The sequence below is a fragment of the Notamacropus eugenii genome, chromosome 1 (assembly GCF_028372415.1).
Source record: "Notamacropus eugenii isolate mMacEug1 chromosome 1, mMacEug1.pri_v2, whole genome shotgun sequence".
Classification (NCBI taxonomy): Eukaryota; Metazoa; Chordata; class Mammalia; order Diprotodontia; family Macropodidae; genus Notamacropus; species Notamacropus eugenii.
Window position 1 is genome coordinate 758,016,228 of NC_092872.1, and position 15,360 is coordinate 758,031,587.

The following is a 15,360-nucleotide window of genomic DNA, read 5'->3' on the forward strand; positions in this document are numbered from 1 at the left end:
ACCCAGAGCGAGCCGCCAGAACCTTCCTGAGGGCTGCCGGGAAGGGGTCCCGCCCGCCGCCCCCCGCCCCCCGGGCTCACCAGACCAAGCAACCACAGTTACAAATCAGGCACAACTTTCAGGTTGTTAGTCATCATCTAGCTCCCGCGGGGGCCCCAAGGAGGTAGAAGGGATTCTTAAACCCAAGGGCCAGGATTCCTCTTTTCCCAATAAGATTTCCAGGATTGTTTTTATTTACCCTTCAAAATGGTGGAGTGACCTGGTGACTTCAGAGTAGGGAGAGAAGGCAAGAGACAGACTAAGAGACACAAAACAGCGAGACAGTCGCAGAGCTATAGAGGGGGTGGAAGGAAGAAGATGAGGAAAGAGAGAATGGGAGAGGAAGGGGAATGGAGGGAGACAGGAAAAACAGGGAAAGATGAAAGAGAGAGGGGGCAGAGGGAGAAGAAAAGGCAAAGAGAGGGAGAAGAGGAAAGAGATGAAAAGAGGAACAAGGAAGCAGGCCCTTTTCTGGTGCCCTCGGGCATGGACAAAGCAGTAATTTGGAAGCAGTAATTTCTCTCATGGGGAACAAAAAGAAAATGCTCGGAATTGCCCGAGTCTGGAAGTGAAAGCTTTGTTCCCGCAGCCTCGACAGCCTGTAAAATAATCATTTATTTTAATATATCTTAAACATCAATAACAAACAGCCCAAACTCCAGTGATAAATGTCCTTTTCCCAATCAACAGCCTAAAGTGCCAACAGCTCCACCGCCGACCGACCGCCGCTCTCCTCTCGCCTTACAGAAACCAAGAAAATGTGACCTCTCTCTCACTTTTTTTACACTGTTAGGAAAATTAAAAAAATAATGATAATACACATTAACAAGCCTGTCGGTCTTTTCCGTTAAAGAGCTCTGTCCTGGTGCCAATCCAGGCACGCCTGGCCACCTCCCGATGTCCTCGGCGGAGCGGGGCGGGGCCAGCTCGGTTTACTTTCGCTGGTTCCTCTATCTTTTAGGGCTCCCCCAGGCCGTGTCCATGGACTTCTGAACCAGGATCCCAGCAGTCCCAGGACTCGAACAGACGGAATCCCAGACTAGGCGAGTGGGGAGGTGGAGGAAGGAAGTCCAGTCCACTGCAGGACCTCGCAGGAAGGCCCTCCAAATCTGATGGGTTTTGTTGGAGGTGGTGGAGATGGGTGGGATGTTCTAATGTCAGCCTGCTTTGTAGCCTCCCCTGGGGTCCTGGGACAGCTCGAGTTTGCAAGGGGGCGCTCTGCAGCAGCTCACAGCACCCTCTCCCTTCTCCCTAACCTCGCTCCATCCTCCAGCCGCTGTGGACCACTTCTAGGCACACTCGGGCAAAGAAAGAGAAATTTGCCCGGAAAGGAAATTTACAGAGAAAATTTGTAAGGTAATATAATGCCACAACAATGTAGCGCTGCAAGCACGTAACAGCAACAAAGTAACGCTGAAACCACGGGACTCGGAAACAATGGAACAATGCCACAGTAGCACTGAGGGGCGGAGCCAGAGGCTTCCGCGGTGGCTGGGAAGCCCTTTCCCACTAGAGCCTGGAGGCCGACCCTTGAGCTCCACCTCTTGGCGCAAAGTTTCCGAGCCCAAGCCGGGAGTGGACTGGTCGCAGCCCCTACATCCACAGTCCTGCGGCCTGGCCCGTTCGGTCCGTGTAGTGAGCGCCCCTTAGAGCCCCTGGAGCTGGGCGTCAGTGTCAGATGGAGGCAGAGCCTGGCCTTCGCTCCCGGCCCTACCAGTGGCTGGCACCGCCTTTCTTTGCTCCAGGCTAAGAGGACTCGGGCTTTTGCCTGGGACCAGGGACGGAGGCTACTTCCTCCGAGTTCTGCCGATGGGCCCTGGTGGGCGCGGGCCTTCAACATTTGATTTTGTTGACTTTGAGATCCTTCACTTGCGTGTGCAGCGTCTTGTGGACGGCTAGAGTCCTGGACTGGCAAAATCCCTTCCCGCATTCCTGGCACTTGAAGGGCTTCTCTTTGGAGTGTATATACCTGCGCAGAGAAGAAAAGACGCCCTTTCTAAACCTTGGCAAAATACGAAGGGGTTTTAGCCGTGTAAACTTCTTTCGAGGGCGCGCGTTCCTGCCTCCCATCTCCCAACCCGTATAAAAACCACAAAAGGCTATCAGAATCCCGCGCTGGGGGCTAGAGGGAGCGCTCTGGGGTAGAGGCCAAGCCGAGCGTGGAGGCTGGAGTCCCGAGGACCCAGTACTTTTTGGATAAGGGCCAGAGAGACCTAAAATCCCGGGGCTGGAATAAGGGCCAGTGTTTATGAACAAAATCTGGAAGGGACGTGCTTAATCATGGGTTCCCAGAGTGAGGCAGCGCCTGACTAATCATTAGGATAGTTATAACAAACCCAACCGACTGAAGAGGCTGGAGCTGCTGGGCCCACCCTCCTGAGATCAGACTGAGAGGTTCAGCTCTGCGGAATAATTCTCAGGGCGTCGGTTTCAGCCAGAGGGCGAGAGGGAGGCAAAGGAGAGAACATCCTTTGGGGATAAAGGGGAGGACAGGAGCAAAGCCCTTTCCCTGCCCCGTGAGTTTCTTTGCGTTCTATTCTTATGTTCAAGGTGTTCGACAGCTGAGGGAGGGGCTCAGGGAGGAGATGACTTGTCCCCAAAGATGAATCATCAGGGAGCAGCGAGGGGAGCCAAAGCCAGGACTCTGGACTCTCTAGATCCTGCCCATTGCCCCAGTCCTTGGCCCCCAGCTCGCCGGTTCTGTAGCGGTCCTGGGGTCCCTACTGGTTGGTTGGTGGGGAGTATGGGAAAGTTAGGGTATGGCTTAAATCTTGACTCGGGAACCAGGGGCCACGCGCTCACCCCTGCACTTCCTCTCACCTGTGGTCCCGGAGGTGGTCCTGTCTCCGGAAGGCCTTGTGGCAGATGTCGCAAGTGTACGGCCTCTCGTCGGTGTGCGTTCGCTCGTGAATCAGCAGGTTATAGGACTTGGTGAAGTGACGACCGCAGAATTTGCAGACAAACTCTTTTTTGGTCTTGGAGGGCAGGCGGCCGCGGGTGGGCTTCTTCTCCGGTGACAGCTTGGTCACGTCGAGCAGGGCACTGAGCCCGGGCGGAGGTGAGCCGGGGCCCTCGGCGTGGCCCAACTTAGACGGGTCCTCTTGGGTGGCGGCCAAGGCCAGGTTGGCGAAGTCGAAGCGCGGCTTGGCTTTGAGAGGCGGCCCGCCAGCCCCTCCGTCCTGAGGCTTGGGCTGGATAACGTGCGGGAACCAGGGGAAGGCGGGCAACGGCAAGCGGGCGTCCACGAGGCTAGACACGGCGCCTGGCACCTTGGAGAAAGAGGAGCGCGGCAGGTGGACTGCAGGGTAGCCCAGGGTCCACTGGTGCAGGTGCACGGCGTGCAGAGCGCTAAAGCCGTACAGACTGGGCAGGTGCTCTGAGGGCACAGCTGGCAGCCCGTTCACAGCTTGCAGGAACGAGTAGTTGGTGAGTTGAAGTGACGGGTGGATGGGTACGGGCGCCGGCAGGGTCTTGCTGCCCATGGCGGTCGCGGCAGGATTGCCAGCCTGCGGGGGAAAGGGAAAGCGGAGGGAATAGAAAAAAAGGAGAAAATCAGAACTGGGCCTTTCCTGAGGGTTATCTCCCTCACCACCACCGCCTCCCTGGCCAGTTGGGACGAAGGCTAAGCAGAGTCCCTTTGGAAAAGGCCAGGAAGAGCAAAGATCCCCATTCCCCATCCCCCACTCCAGGAAACGGCCAGGCAGTGCCCCAAAGGAAAGGCAGCTCGAAGCCCGGAGCTCCAAGACGGATAGTGCCAGGTTTTTGTAGTCCCTGGGATTTTGAGATGAAAACGAGCGACTTTAGAGATCACGGGACTCCAAATACTTCATTTTACAAAAGAGAAAATTGGAGTAAACAGGCAGACAAGATTCGGGTAGTGATGTCAGAGCTGGCGTTCGAACCCCAAATCTTCTGCCTTCCAAACTTTCGGGCTCCTTGACTGAGTTAGGACCCTGGGCCGCGGGCAGCAATGGCAGGAAGAATGAGTGAACCCTACCGACTCCAGTGGAAGCCAGGGGACAGAAGGACGCCTCCTCTGGTTGCCACAGCACCCCCTCCTTAACTGTCAGAACAGTCACCCTGATTTGCCCGGGGTCTGCCTCGTTCCTCTGTTCCTGAGTCAGAAACCTTGGAGAGGATCCTGGGGAGCGGAATTGTAGCGAGCGCCGCTGGAGCGCACGCGCGCGCACACCCCACACAAGCAGAAATAAACTTTCACACTCAGAGAAGAGCAAACAAGAAACACATTGGCACTGGAAGGTAAACACAGACACACAAGGTTTCACATACAGAGAAACAAATACACCGGGAGAGATCCAAACAGACACACCTTCACTCTGAGACAAACCCACAGCAATAAACACTTATCCTCCGAGAAACACAAACACAGAGCCTCACTTGGGCGGCCCCGGGGATAAACACAAACACGCACTAACACAAAGAGACACAAATCCAAGGAGCCGCTTGTATCTAAGGATAAACAAACACCCTGGCGCTGGGAGAAAACACGAGCGAAGAGGTTGACGCTCGCGCGCAGCGGGGGCTCCGGCGACCAGCAAAGGCTGGGGCACAGACGAGCGGGAAAACAGAAGGGACCAAGGATACACAGCGAGCGTATCCACGTCCCCTTGGCCCAGAGCACAGGCAGAGAAAGTGACCCGAGGCATCAGCACAAAGAGATGAACACGAATACATACACTGGCACATTCGACCCCATCAAACGAACCCAGAATCCTCACCCCTGATGATTCAGAACAAAACAACAAACTCTGCCCCACCTCCCCGACTCCAGCCCAAGGGGGAAGGACCCTCAGAGAGTGGGGGCCCCACAAGACAAGAGAACCCCCGCCAGTCAGGTTGGCAGGACCCTTAGCATTGGAAACCAATCCTCTCATTTGACATATGGGGAAACTGAGGCCCAGAGAGGCCACGAGACTTGCCCAGAGTCACACAGCTAGTGGTAACAAAGGCAGGATTGGATCCCAAGTCCTCTGACTCCAAGTCGAAAGGCTGTTTGTCTTTTGACCAAACCCATCTCCTCAGGCCTCATTCTTGTTTTTCCTAGCAGAGAACACAGAGCCAACATGGCTAGTTTCACATCCCTCCCTCATACTCCTTCCTGCCCTCTCAATTTCAGGGCACACCAAACAGGCCCTCCCTCTTCCTTGGTCTGGCTCATTCTCCCTCAGCTGGGAGGAGGGAGGAGGGGGACCTGGAGCACTCCCCTTAACCTAAGCCTCTCAGAATCCTTCAGTGCCCACCCTCCTATAGATTCTAGCCCCAGGCCTGTACACCAAAGAGGGCCTTTTGGATGGGGGTGGGGGGAGACTGGACCTGCTTGGAGACTACTCACAGCCAAGAACGACAATAGCAGAGGACACCACTCTTGGGAGGAAACAGCCTTCTAGGTCCTAGAATTCCTAGTTGGAAGGACCTTGTACATAGGCAGTCCTTAATGTTTTTGGAAGATATATCAGAATGTAGAATGCCAGTCCTGAACTGGACCTTATCTATTCCATCCTCACATTATAGACGATGAAGCTGGAGCCCAGAGAGGGGAAGTGACTGCGGATCATAAAGCAAGCTAAGCAGGCCCCCTGACTCTACCCGGCCAGCTCCTTTCCCCCTCCCCACTCCATCCCAGACACATACTGCAATTCCTTTCTTCAGATCTAGTCTGAGTGCAAGAGAACTTTGTAACTAAAAACACTTTAGACGGTGAGTGCTGGGTATTCAAAAGGAAATTCTACTGGGGACGAAATCTGCGTGGCAGAAGCCTGGAGCTCACAGCCCTCGCCCCTTCATACAGAGCACCTTTCACAGTCACTCACCCAGACTGGGCTGTGGGAACCCCTATAATTCTCTGCAAGGAGAGGGAGGAGGAGGTGTTCCTTCCCTTGTAGCAGAGCAAAGAGGAAGGGACCTGGAGAAGAGACGCTGCCTGAGGCTGCCTGAACCCTGGGGGGCCATCCCTCCAGCGGCGTGCTGGCCCCAGAGTTAACCGTAGGCCTCCTCGCTGTTCTGCTGGGACGGCCCCACCCCTTGGCGAGTCTCAAGGCTGCGAGATTGAGAGAGGGAGGGGGCAGTCTGATAGAGAATGTCCTTCCTAAAGTTTTGTTAAACAGGGCACACCTGAGAAGGATGAACGTAAGTGCAGTTAATTCGCATATTTTAGAAAGCTCTGCCTAATAACACCTTCCGCTTTCATCTTTGTGGGAAGGGCAAAGACTGTTACCTCTAGATGGCAAATGGGAAAACGGTCTCCAAAGAGAGGACCTCGGAGGTCATTTCATCTAGTCCCCTCAACTAATCGACAAGCATGTATTTAAACTCCTCCTGAGCAGCCAAACACTGCGCCACCGTGCCGATGAGGGGGAAACTGAGTCTCAGAGAAGAGGGAGGCCTTGGCCCTCGCCAGGCACAATTAATAAATATTGTCAGGTCTCGAGTCCCCAATCCCCGCATTCCTTCCCAGTGGCCCGCTTTCTGGTTATAACGGTACCTGATCCCCTTGGACATGTCAAGTCCTTAGGGGTCCTCTGAGGTCAGCTAGGGACTAAGCCTGTCCCTTTAAGACCGCACTGGATGAATCCGAGCCTCGGAACACCGAGGAAAAAAAATGAAAGGAAAAAGGAAGAAGGTCTTGAGTAGGCACCCAGGAAAGAAGGAATAAGAGGAGAGGAGAGAGGGCAGGGGGCCTGGAGTCATTCGCGAACCTCTAAGAAGGGTATATTTTCCATTTGGCAAGCAGCGATTTTGTTGTGTGGCAAGAAGAGTCTAACCAGGAAACCTGAGGGGCAAGGAGAGGCACTCGCCCTCCCTCCTGGTATCGTGCCGGCCGGGAATGGCTATGCCTTAGTCTGAATGGGAGGGGACTTTTGGGAGGAGCGCTCCCGAAGCCCACCGTGAAGAAACTCAGTTATACCAGACAAAGTATCTTCAAAGTCTCCTCAGCGTCGGGCCAAGAGGGAGCCTGGAATCTCGGGGTCTAGACCTGGCCCTGCCACTGATACTCCGGACGACTGTGTAGTCTTCCTCTCTGGACCTCAGTTTCCCCTTCTGGATGAGGAGAAAGCCCTCTCCACAGCCTATGTTCCTAGGAAAACAATCACTTTAGATTCGCGACAGCAGTCCATCAGGGTACGCGGGGCGGGGGTGGGGAGGGGCGGGGGAGAGCAAGAGACCAAGATTTCGAGATCAAGCTCGAAAACTGAATGACGAAAGAGAAATTTCGACTCTTGGCACCATACTCATTTAACCCAGAAAGTGGCCTGAGACCGGAGGAGGAAACATCCCTCCGACCACATCAAAGACCCCCTCGGTTTTCCCAATCCCCGCTCCGAAGATCCTTCCTCTTTGATTTGGGGCTTACCTCGACGTTAACTACCGGTCGGGGTAAACAGATCCTTATCACAGTCTCCAGCCCAGCCCAGTCACTGAGCACTCCTCACTCTCTTCCGTCCCAGCCGTTTGTCAACGGTGCCTGAACGAGGGACCCTGGAAAGCCGTGGCATCTGGCCACGGGGGCTGCAGCGAAGCCCCCGCCCACTCCGGCCCTCCTTCCCTGCCCAAGCCCGTGCCCTTGCCCCCCACGAGCCCCGCCTCGAGTCTTCAGCCCTCGGAGAGGAAGGGTGGCCAGGCTGACCTGAGGCCCAGGTTCTCTTAGCCCAACCCTGGCTCTTGGCCCCAGACCTTCTGCCAGTGCTCTTGGGGTTCCTCGAGGGCTTGTCCCTTCAGCTGGTGTGGAGATATCTCAAGGGGATTGGCAGCGCCTCTCAGTAGATTAAGGACAGGATTTGGAGACCTGGGGTCGATTTCCAGTTCTCTCTGTCTCTGTCTCTATCTGTCTCTCTCTCTCTCTCTGTCTCTGTCTCTCTCTGTCTCTCTCTGTCTCTCTCTGTCTCTCTGTCTCTCTCTCTCTCTCTCTGTCTCTCTCTCTCTCTCTCTCTCTCTCTCTCTCTCTCTCTCTCTCTCTCTCTCTCTCTCTCTCTCTCTCTCTCTCTCTCCCCTATCAGTCTTCACTCGTTTGTCCCGGCCTAATAGCCCCAGAAGCTTCGGTCCCCTGAAACCGAAGTCGTTTTCGTTTGGCCTCTCCAATCCCTACGCTGGCCTGGGCCTCGCCTGCAGCTGGTCGCAGAAGCGAAGCTGCTTGAATTGCAGTAAAGGGGACAGCTCTCGCGGCCCGGCCTAGGACTGACTGAAGCGCTTTACAAATGTTAAAGCGCCACAAACGAGAGCTTCGAGGACTCTCGGCAGTGTTTTCAGAGCCTTACACTTTCCCAGTCGCCTTCAGCCTCAGGGTCTCAAGCCGGGAACTCAAGGCTGCAGGACTCGGCGCAAGACCGGAGGAGGCCAGATTTCGAGGCCAAGCAGAGCTGGCAGGGGGAACGATTGGTTGAAACGAAGGTATCCAAAGTCAGGAAGGACCCAGGCTCGAATGTTGACTCTAGGCTAGGTGACTCTGGGCAAGTCGTTTCCTCTCTTTCTCTGCCTCACCTTCCTTATCTATACAAAGGAGGGACAAAAACTTCTCACCCCTATTTTACGCAGTGTAAGAACTGAGCTCCATCCCAGGCCAGTCTGGAAGAAAGGGCGTTGTGAGGCTTAAATTGGTGCTACAAGAACTGGAGAGACGGTTGTTTACATTCTTATCATCACGATCCCTCCGTGACCTTCCCAGCCTTCAGAGACCAGGTGCCTAGAGCTCTCCCTGGACTCGGAAAAACTTGGGAAACCGCGCAGACTCTTACCGAGAGGGGACGTGGAGGGAGAGACCACTGCTCCAGGCTTGGGAGTAAACCCCCTTAGCAACTGGGAACATAAACTCACACAAAGCGACCAGCGCCCTCCCGCCCGGTCTTTCCCAACCAGAGCCAGAGCCTGCCCTGGCTCCGGGGATAACTTAGAATGAGGTCCTTCGGCGTCCCATCACAACCCTGCGCAGGGCCCCCATCCCCGGCACGGGGATTCTTCATATTCTTATCCCTGCGCTGGTGGCTGTGCTTTTATTTTAATTACACCCCGTCCTAAGCAAGGAGTGGAGAAAACGGCCCCATTTTACCGTGGTCTTTGAGAAACCCGCAGACAACGGAATTGAGGCCAAGAGAGACGTCCTTGCCCTGGGACTTTCTGGAAGCACCCCTGAGTGTCCGTGGACGCCCTTGGGTGACTGCATGGAAGTGCAGAAACCCGTGGGCGCCCGAGGAGGGCCCTGCAGCTGCAGCACAAACAGGCCCTAACCGCCCCAGCCGCCGTGGTATTAGGGGTATTAATGGATTGTGCACAATCTATTAGAGGCATTTTCGGTTGTAATGGACCGTGGAAGCCTTAATTGCTTGCGTAAATGAGCACTGGCCTAGGACCCTGCGCCAGGGTTGCAGGCAAGGCCGCCGGTGCCCTCCTGCAGCGAATAACTGCCTGGCTGTCTAAGGCGGGGCGGGCGAGCGAAACCCCCAAATGCTAGAAAAGGAGAAGACGAAACCTGCCGCGGCCGCAGGATGTCAGCTAGCTAGGACGTGTCCCGGGCTGTAAGGAACCACCCGCCGAAGCCGCAGGGTTAGTGTTCCCGGATGGACCCAAGAGGCCGGGCCCCGCATCCTCCCCGACCGGCTCCCTTTCTCTTTTCTTCTGTTAGTTCCCTCGGGGAGACTGAGGCCAAGGCAGCCAGTTTTCCCTGGCGGGCCCCTGGACGTCCCCCTATCCAGAGTCACGGAGAAGGACTCTGGGGCTCCTGAGTCCGTTTGCTGCGGCTCCTGGAGCTGAACTCGCTCGCTTCTCCTTAGCCCGGCGTTACGCTCCCCAGTCTTCTAGGGCTGTAATTCTTCCCTCGAGCTAAACTTGGAACCTTCTGACTTAATGGGGCCTAATGAAAACCAGGGATAGGAAGTGGGGGATCCCCTGCCCGCTTCTCTCTTCTCCAGCGTTTTGGTTCCGGCTACCGCTCTCCCTTAGTGCACAGCCCCTGGTCCAGGCAGCGCTGAAGCGGACCGAGAGTGCTTAGCTCGTGGCTCCGCTGGGCATCCGGCCTCTTCTGGCCCAGAAAGAGACCGAGTGGGCTACCGGTTCTGTTCAGGCACCTTCCAGGAACTCGGAAGACCGAGCTGGAAGAAAGGGACGAGAGCGAAACCAAGGGCTGAGGAGTGCACCCGAGAGGGGTGGGGGGTGCGGGGAAGGAGAGGTGGGAGATGTGTCCCAGTGCCCTGGGGACAAAGCAAACGAGGCTACATCACAAACCCCTGAGTTTGGAATTCGAGACCCAGCGCTTGGATCTAGGGTGCTGCCAGACGTGAGACTGACTCAATCAGTCCCCTCTTCCCTAGTCTCCGGGTCTCAGTTTCCACCCCTGTCCAATTAGGGGATTGCACTGAAGTCTCTCAGGACCCTGAACCACACTTCGATCCTGCTGTCTGCTACCAGGGCATGCACCTGTCCCGGTGCAGCCAAAGCCCAGAGCCTCACCCGCTCCGGCCTTCAGTGCCCTAGCTCCCGGCCTACTACTCTCTAGGGGAGCACAGCCTTCAGAACTTAGGTGGCGCGGGAACTTAGAGGCAGGTTGGTTTTTAAAGGGGGAATCACTTTTCCAAAGTCTGGGTTAATCTGAAAATTCCGACCCTTTTTGCAAGGAGCCTTGGCATGAGAGTCAGAGGCACTGGGGCAGCAACTTGGGGGTGCAGTGGGATAGGACCCCAGAAAGCAGCTCTATTTCCCTGGCTCTAGCTCAGGATGCGCTCCAGGGCAGACCCTCGCGGTGCCGGGAACGGTAATCCCCGAGTTATTTTCTCAAGTGAGACTCCTTCAATTTGGCCAAACCTAAGCACTTGGGGTTGAGAAGGGAGGAGAAGCGGCGTTTAGCAGCCTGGCGGGATGAGGATTCTGTGTGTGTCCTCAGGCTTATGTGTACAGGGGTATAAAAGTAACCCCAGGGCAGAGACGTACAGGACTGCCAAATCCAGACTCCCCCCCCCCCCACACACACACACACACACTCCCGACCCACTGGTACCCAGTACACAGCAAGGCTATGGCAGCTGAGAGGGCTAGTCCCATCTCAAGCACACGTACACATATGCAAACTGGCAGAGAATCGAGGGGGCACTTACCCTCTGGGAACCCCGGGCCCCCGACGTTTGTCTCTTTGCCTGTCCCTCTCCGGCAGGCAGACGCCCTGGGCACAGACGTTTGTCTCTGCCAAGGTGGACAGCCTCTGGCCGCGAGGGTCCTATGTAACACCCTTGCAGCGGTCTCTGGCTCAGACCGATCCTGAGACGGCTCTGGGCTCAGAATTGCTCGGGGATCCCTCCAGCCCGGGAACCCGAGATCCTCTCGGTGTCTAAGACGGACTGATCCTGCCCCGAGCACCTGGAAATGTGGTCCGGAGAGTGGAGTTCAGACTGCACTGGTCCTTTCACTGAGAGCCGCCTCCTTATTTTAATTCACAGTCCCCCCCTCCCCCCCCCCCCCCCCCCCGCCCCTTGCCCTCCCGCCTCTCAGCCCTCCCCTCCCCTCCTCTCTTCTCAGCTTCCCTGCCGGGTCCCAAAACCCTGCCCCGCGCCTGCGCACTGGGAAGGAAAGTTTCTGTGCCCAAGCACTCCCGGGGATAGGAAAAGAACGAACGCGGAGTGGGGAGGTCTTTTGCAGCCAGACCAGGATCCCATCCTCCTCCTCCTTCCTCCCTTCCCCGCGCAGGGACCCTAAGCTCCCTGGGCTTGATGTCTTGAGACTCCACAGGGCCGGGACTAGAGACTGCCGGGAGGGCGCATCATAACCAAAGGGCAGCTAGGAGGCCCTTCGGGACACGCTCTGAGTGAACCGAATCCCTCGTCTTAGAGAACTAGGGTCCCATGGGAGATAGTGTGGCCCGCCCAGGATCCCGAGGGGCTACTGAGGCTGTGACTGGTCTCTGCTGGGCCGCGGCCGGCTCCGGAGGGGCGGCCCCAAGCCTGTGGCTCCTGGCTTGCTCTCTACCCGTCTCAAGCCCCTCTCGGCCTTCCCTGGAGCTGCGGAGGACTGACTCCGGGCATTCCCAGCAGGGCAAGGCTTAAGACAGGGAGGGGAGTCTGGTCGCAAGCAGCAGCCGTAGCTACACGGGGTAAACGGGCTCCTGTACCCCTTTGGAGCCCCAGGAGTTTCCAGAGAGCTAGAAAGCGCAGTCCGCGTTAATATAACCAGGAGGCAGCAGGAGTCCAAGGGCAGGGCGGCCCCTACTGGGAGCGCGGGTCGGGTGGGGTGCAGACTGAGAAGGCGCCTCAGTGGTCCCTTGAGGGAATCAGTGCTCTGGCACCAGCTATGGCTTCGGTCCTTCATCGGGCGCAAGGGCCAGGGGAGGCTGACCTGCAGGTTCATGCCAGCTCTAAGCTGTCTTTGCCCGACCCTATCACCACCTCGATCCCCAGCCCTCGCCTATTGTACCATGCTGGTCAGATAGGCTGAGGGGCGGGAGCGAGAGGGCTGAGCAGAGCACAGTCCACCTGGACTTTGGGGCCACGCAAGGAAGATGTGCCTGTTTTGAGGTCGGGTGATGAGTTTGGGATCTTCGAAGAGCATACTCCTCAAAACCATCCATCGGCCTTTTCCCAATTCTGCTGCTTCGGGTGCTGGGGAAGGATTGTGTTTGCATGTGTGTGTATGCGCGGCTTTTACGTGTGGACGTGTGTGCACGTATATGCGGATATGCACGTGTGCGTGGACCACTGCCTGTCTCAGTCACTCTGCCTGCGTGCCTGCTTGTCTCTCTGTCTCTTTTTCTTGTTCTCTCCGTCTCTGTCTCTGTCTCCATCCCGTTTGTCTTTCTTTGGTCTGTCTGTTGACTGTCTCTCTCCACTTGGATTCCTCTTGCTCTCTCTCCATCCCCGTCCCCTCTTTGCTTTGCCCTCTCCCCGGTCCTGTGCTCAACCTCACCTAAGGTTTAACCCTGCCCCAGCCCTAGCCCCCTCCCCAGTGCCTAACAGCAGAATCCTCCGATCTCGGGTCCCTACCCTCCTGGCCTAAGAAGCAGTGGCGGGATAAGGCTCTTCACTCCGGGGCTGTCTTAACAAACTTCTGCGCTAGCGGCAGAATTTCCCCAGCCTCTGCGTCGTCTTTCTGTCTGCCTGCAGAGGGCACCTGCCGGATAAAGAAGGAGAAACAGGTCGGGGAGGGGGGCAGGCGGCAGAGACCGCGGGGATTTAAGGTGGGCCGTGTTACCCACCCACCCTCCACCCCTCCTCCACCGCAAAGCTCCCACCGAACTGAACTACCTGGACAACCTCCGTAGCGGCAGCTGTGGCTTCTCTGCCCAGGTTTGGGTTGCTGCGCGGCTTTAGGAATCCCAGTGTCCAGCATTGAATGATTTCGGAGTGGAGTCCGGAAAGGCCGAGGACCTCTCCCCTCACCACCCACACCCCAGTCCCCAAAGAAGCCCCCTCTTCTCTTCAGGAGTCCCTCTGGCTTTGCCTCTAAGTAGGACGTTTCTGGTTGAGCTTGGAGGATGAGGGGAATGGAGATTGAGAACGGAACCGGACCAAGAAACAGAGGTCTGTGGCCTCCCCTGCGGCCTCGGCTATTGGGCGCGGGACTGCCGCCTTAGAGCCAGTTTGCTCATTCTGGTGGCTGCCTGTGCCCAGAGGAAGAGCCTCAGAAGCCTGGGGCCCACTTGGACTCAGAACCACTGCGGATGTTCCCACGCCCGGGCCTCGGGGCCTTTCGAAAGGTTGGGAGGCCTCTAGAGAAAACTCCTTGAAGGCTTGTCTCAGAGTCCTCTGCATCCTGGCCGAGCTAAGCTGCAGGCAGCATGGGATGTGCAGACAGCCCGGGTCCAAGTGGGAAAGCTGGGACAGATACTCGGGGAATAAGACAGATGCCAGACTTGGACCAATGGCAGAAGCCACACACTTCTTCCTAACCCTTACCCTTCCCTCCCCTCTCCAACACTATTTGGGTGAATGGAAAGCCAAGTGCGAAGTAGGCACCTGAGGATCACCAAGTCTCTTCTCCTCCATCCCCTCCACCTCCCTAGGTTGCCCTTTTGGAGTCCTGGTCACACTTCCCATTCGTTCCCCCATACTACCCCCCACTTCCGCCTAGTTCTTGTTGTCTCTCTCAAGCTCATCCTTTCCCAGCCTTGTGGCGAAAGCTCTCGGAGCCCAGAGGCTGGGTCAGAATAAGGGAGTAGTGTTCACTCACTCGGGGTCCGACCCAGAGGCGAGGATTCCTTTCGATCTCGAGTCTCCCGCGTCCGAGGGTTCTCCCTCCAGGTTCTCCTCCCTTTTAAGGAGAAATTATCTTTGCCCCGCCTTTGAACTGGAGCTGAACTCTCGAAGGAGTTCCTGTCCCAAGGCTGTAGGTGCCCCCCTACCACCCCCGCCTCCAGCAACAAGAGGGGCCAAAGGGACTTTGGGAACCCAGACACCAGCGTTAGGAAAGGCGGGCGTCTTGAGGTCTGTGTCAGGTGTCCGGGGTCTAGAACTCTCGGAAAACTCCCCTGGATGTTCTGTTTAATAACGTGGGCTTCCAGGACTCTAGCGGGACCAGGGTGCGGGGAATAGGTGGTTCAGAAATCTGGAGTATTGGGGAGCTGGGCACACAGAGGGCACTGCCAGCCCCAGCTCTTGGAGTTCTGATTTCCTCAGAAGGTCAGAAGTCCTGGCAACAGCTTGGCCCAGGAGCTAGCAGAGGTGGACGTTGGGTGGGGTTAGGGTTCCGGTGGCTGGCTGGGCACAGAACTTGGAAACCAGGCCTCCTCTCAAAAGTTCCCGGGGCCGAACATCCTCTGCCCAGAGCTGTAGAGCCTCGTCTGCCATTCACTCGATGAGAGCGGAAGCAAAACGAAAACCAGCGTCCTAGAAGGGCTGGCCCAGACCTGACACCTCCGGGTTTGAGGCAACCATGTCCTCTGTCTTGGTAGGTAATCTTAAACCGTGAGCCATAGGCCAGGCTCTCCCCAGCAGCAGCCCCTAGAGATCGAACGCATCAGTCTGCTCCTCAAGGAGCTCACAGGCTGCAGAGAAATCCTGAGAGTCCTCCAGCTGTGCTTTGTTCCTCTTGGAAAGAGAGGGGAACAACCCTATCCCGGCCATCCCCATTTCACAATATGATCCCGGGAGGGATGGCTCTTTTTCCCCTTGGGCTTCCACTTCTGAAGGTGTACCAGGCACTAGGGAGCCTTTTTCATCCTGGGATCAATAAGGTCCAATTAAAACTGCATGCAATTTGGAACGAGTTGGGGACCTCAGTTTAGTGCTCTGTAATATGGGAGGGTTGCACTATCTATCCTCTGTGGTCTTGTCTGCGATGACTATGAGCTCAGGAGTCCTGAGTCTGAACTACCCTGGCTTGCCCACTGTG

At 56.5% G+C, this 15,360-nt stretch overlaps 1 protein-coding gene across 4 annotated transcripts; it reads right to left on the minus strand.

Annotated features, from left to right (window-relative positions):
- Positions 1 to 636: 636 nt before the first annotated feature.
- Positions 637 to 11,456, minus strand: OSR1 (odd-skipped related transcription factor 1). Of its 4 annotated transcripts, XM_072645885.1 has the most exons (4): positions 7,412 to 7,610; positions 6,965 to 7,135; positions 2,860 to 3,545; positions 637 to 2,008 (listed from the first exon to the last, which is right to left on the minus strand). In XM_072645885.1, the coding sequence occupies exons 3-4, from the start codon at positions 3,519 to 3,521 to the stop codon at positions 1,873 to 1,875; spliced, it is 798 nt and encodes a 265-aa protein (XP_072501986.1). In that variant the 5' UTR covers positions 3,522 to 3,545; positions 6,965 to 7,135; positions 7,412 to 7,610; the 3' UTR covers positions 637 to 1,872. The 4 variants fall into 4 exon arrangements, with proteins under 4 accessions (XP_072501986.1, XP_072501904.1, XP_072502149.1 ...); XM_072645803.1 differs by lacking the exons at positions 6,965 to 7,135; positions 7,412 to 7,610 and adding an exon at positions 11,139 to 11,456; XM_072646048.1 differs by lacking the exon at positions 6,965 to 7,135.
- Positions 11,457 to 15,360: the final 3,904 nt, after the last annotated feature.

Bases quoted from the DNA above. Each gene is read 5' to 3' on its own strand.
- OSR1 (XM_072645803.1), bottom strand. From the start codon at position 3,521: ATGGGCAGCAAGACCCTGCCGGCGCCCGTACCCATCCACCCGTCACTT. The intron at 2,009-2,859 runs GTGAGAGGAAGT...TTCTCTGCGCAG, and splicing joins GACCACCTCCGGGACCACAG to GTATATACACTCCAAAGAGA.